This window comes from Pygoscelis adeliae, unplaced genomic scaffold, assembly GCF_000699105.1.
Source record: "Pygoscelis adeliae isolate BGI_AS28 unplaced genomic scaffold, ASM69910v1 Scaffold533, whole genome shotgun sequence".
NCBI classification, from domain to species: Eukaryota; Metazoa; Chordata; class Aves; order Sphenisciformes; family Spheniscidae; genus Pygoscelis; species Pygoscelis adeliae.
The window spans coordinates 344,401-345,440 of NW_008824374.1; the positions used below are offsets into that span (position 1 = coordinate 344,401).

The 1,040-nt window shown below is 41.2% G+C and overlaps 1 protein-coding gene across 1 annotated transcript in view; it reads left to right on the plus strand.

The window, feature by feature from the left end:
* SOX9 (SRY (sex determining region Y)-box 9) overlaps positions 1-169 on the plus strand; it is a 3,210-nt gene extending 3,041 nt beyond the window's left edge. The window contains exon 4 of the mRNA XM_009320171.1: positions 1-169. Within this exon, the coding sequence (XP_009318446.1) occupies positions 1-169 (169 nt within the window).
* The last annotated feature ends 871 nt before the right edge of the window (positions 170-1,040 follow it).

The window sequence follows — 1,040 nt, forward strand, 5'->3', positions numbered from 1 at the left end:
CGCCGCCGGCCAGAGCAGCAGCCTCTACTCCACCTTCACCTACATGAACCCCACGCAGCGCCCTATGTACACCCCCATTGCAGACACTTCTGGGGTCCCCTCCATCCCCCAGACCCACAGCCCGCAGCACTGGGAACAGCCCGTCTACCCACAGCTCACCAGACCCTAAAGCCATTTAAAAAAAGAAAAAAAAGAAATTTAAAAAAAAAAAATCAAAAAAGCACGAAAGAAGCGACAAGAAGAACAACGGAGAACTTCCTCAGACTTTTTCCTTCTTTGAAATTAAAATAATAATTAAAAAAAGATGCTAAAGTTAAAGCTGGCAGGGAGGAGAGAGCGCCTCAAGCCTTCTGCACTACAGCATCCTCCAGGAAGTGGCCAGACTGCTCCGAGAACCAGCAAAACTCGGTACAGACTTTCCAAGGACTGGACTTTAACTCTGCTTCCAGGGCGCGGCGTGGAGATGAGATTTCTAACCAACCAGCTCAGCTGTCTGTTCTCTGGACTTTTGTAATTATTTTTTTTTAGCAGTAATTAAAAAAAAAAAAAGAAAAAAAATGGGGGGGAAAAAAGAGAAAACTCAGTCCTCTGTGAGTAATATTCTCTATTTTAAATATTTTTTAGTATGTACTGTGTATGATTCGTTACCAATTTGAGGGGATTTATACATATTTTTTAGAGATTTTTTTAAATGCTCTTATTTTTCCAACAGCTAAAAAATGACACTTAGTGGAGCAGTCCTAGGTTTTCTTGCAGTCAGAGGTATTTTTGTATAGATAAGTGTCTTTTTTCTCTAAAAATAAAAAAGCAAAACGGCGTGCTTTTAACTCGGCACAAAGCTCTGTTAAGTGGCCAGCGTCAGGCTTAGCGATGGTCAGCTCTGCAGCGTGGGAGATGCGAGCTGAGATTGTGCGGGGACGAGCATGGGAGAGGCTTTATTTTTCTAACTAATAGCAAAACCAGCCAGGAGGAGATTTTTAACTCTATTTTTTAATAACCTTGAGCCTTAAGAAAGAAAAACAAAAAGATTAAAAAAAAAA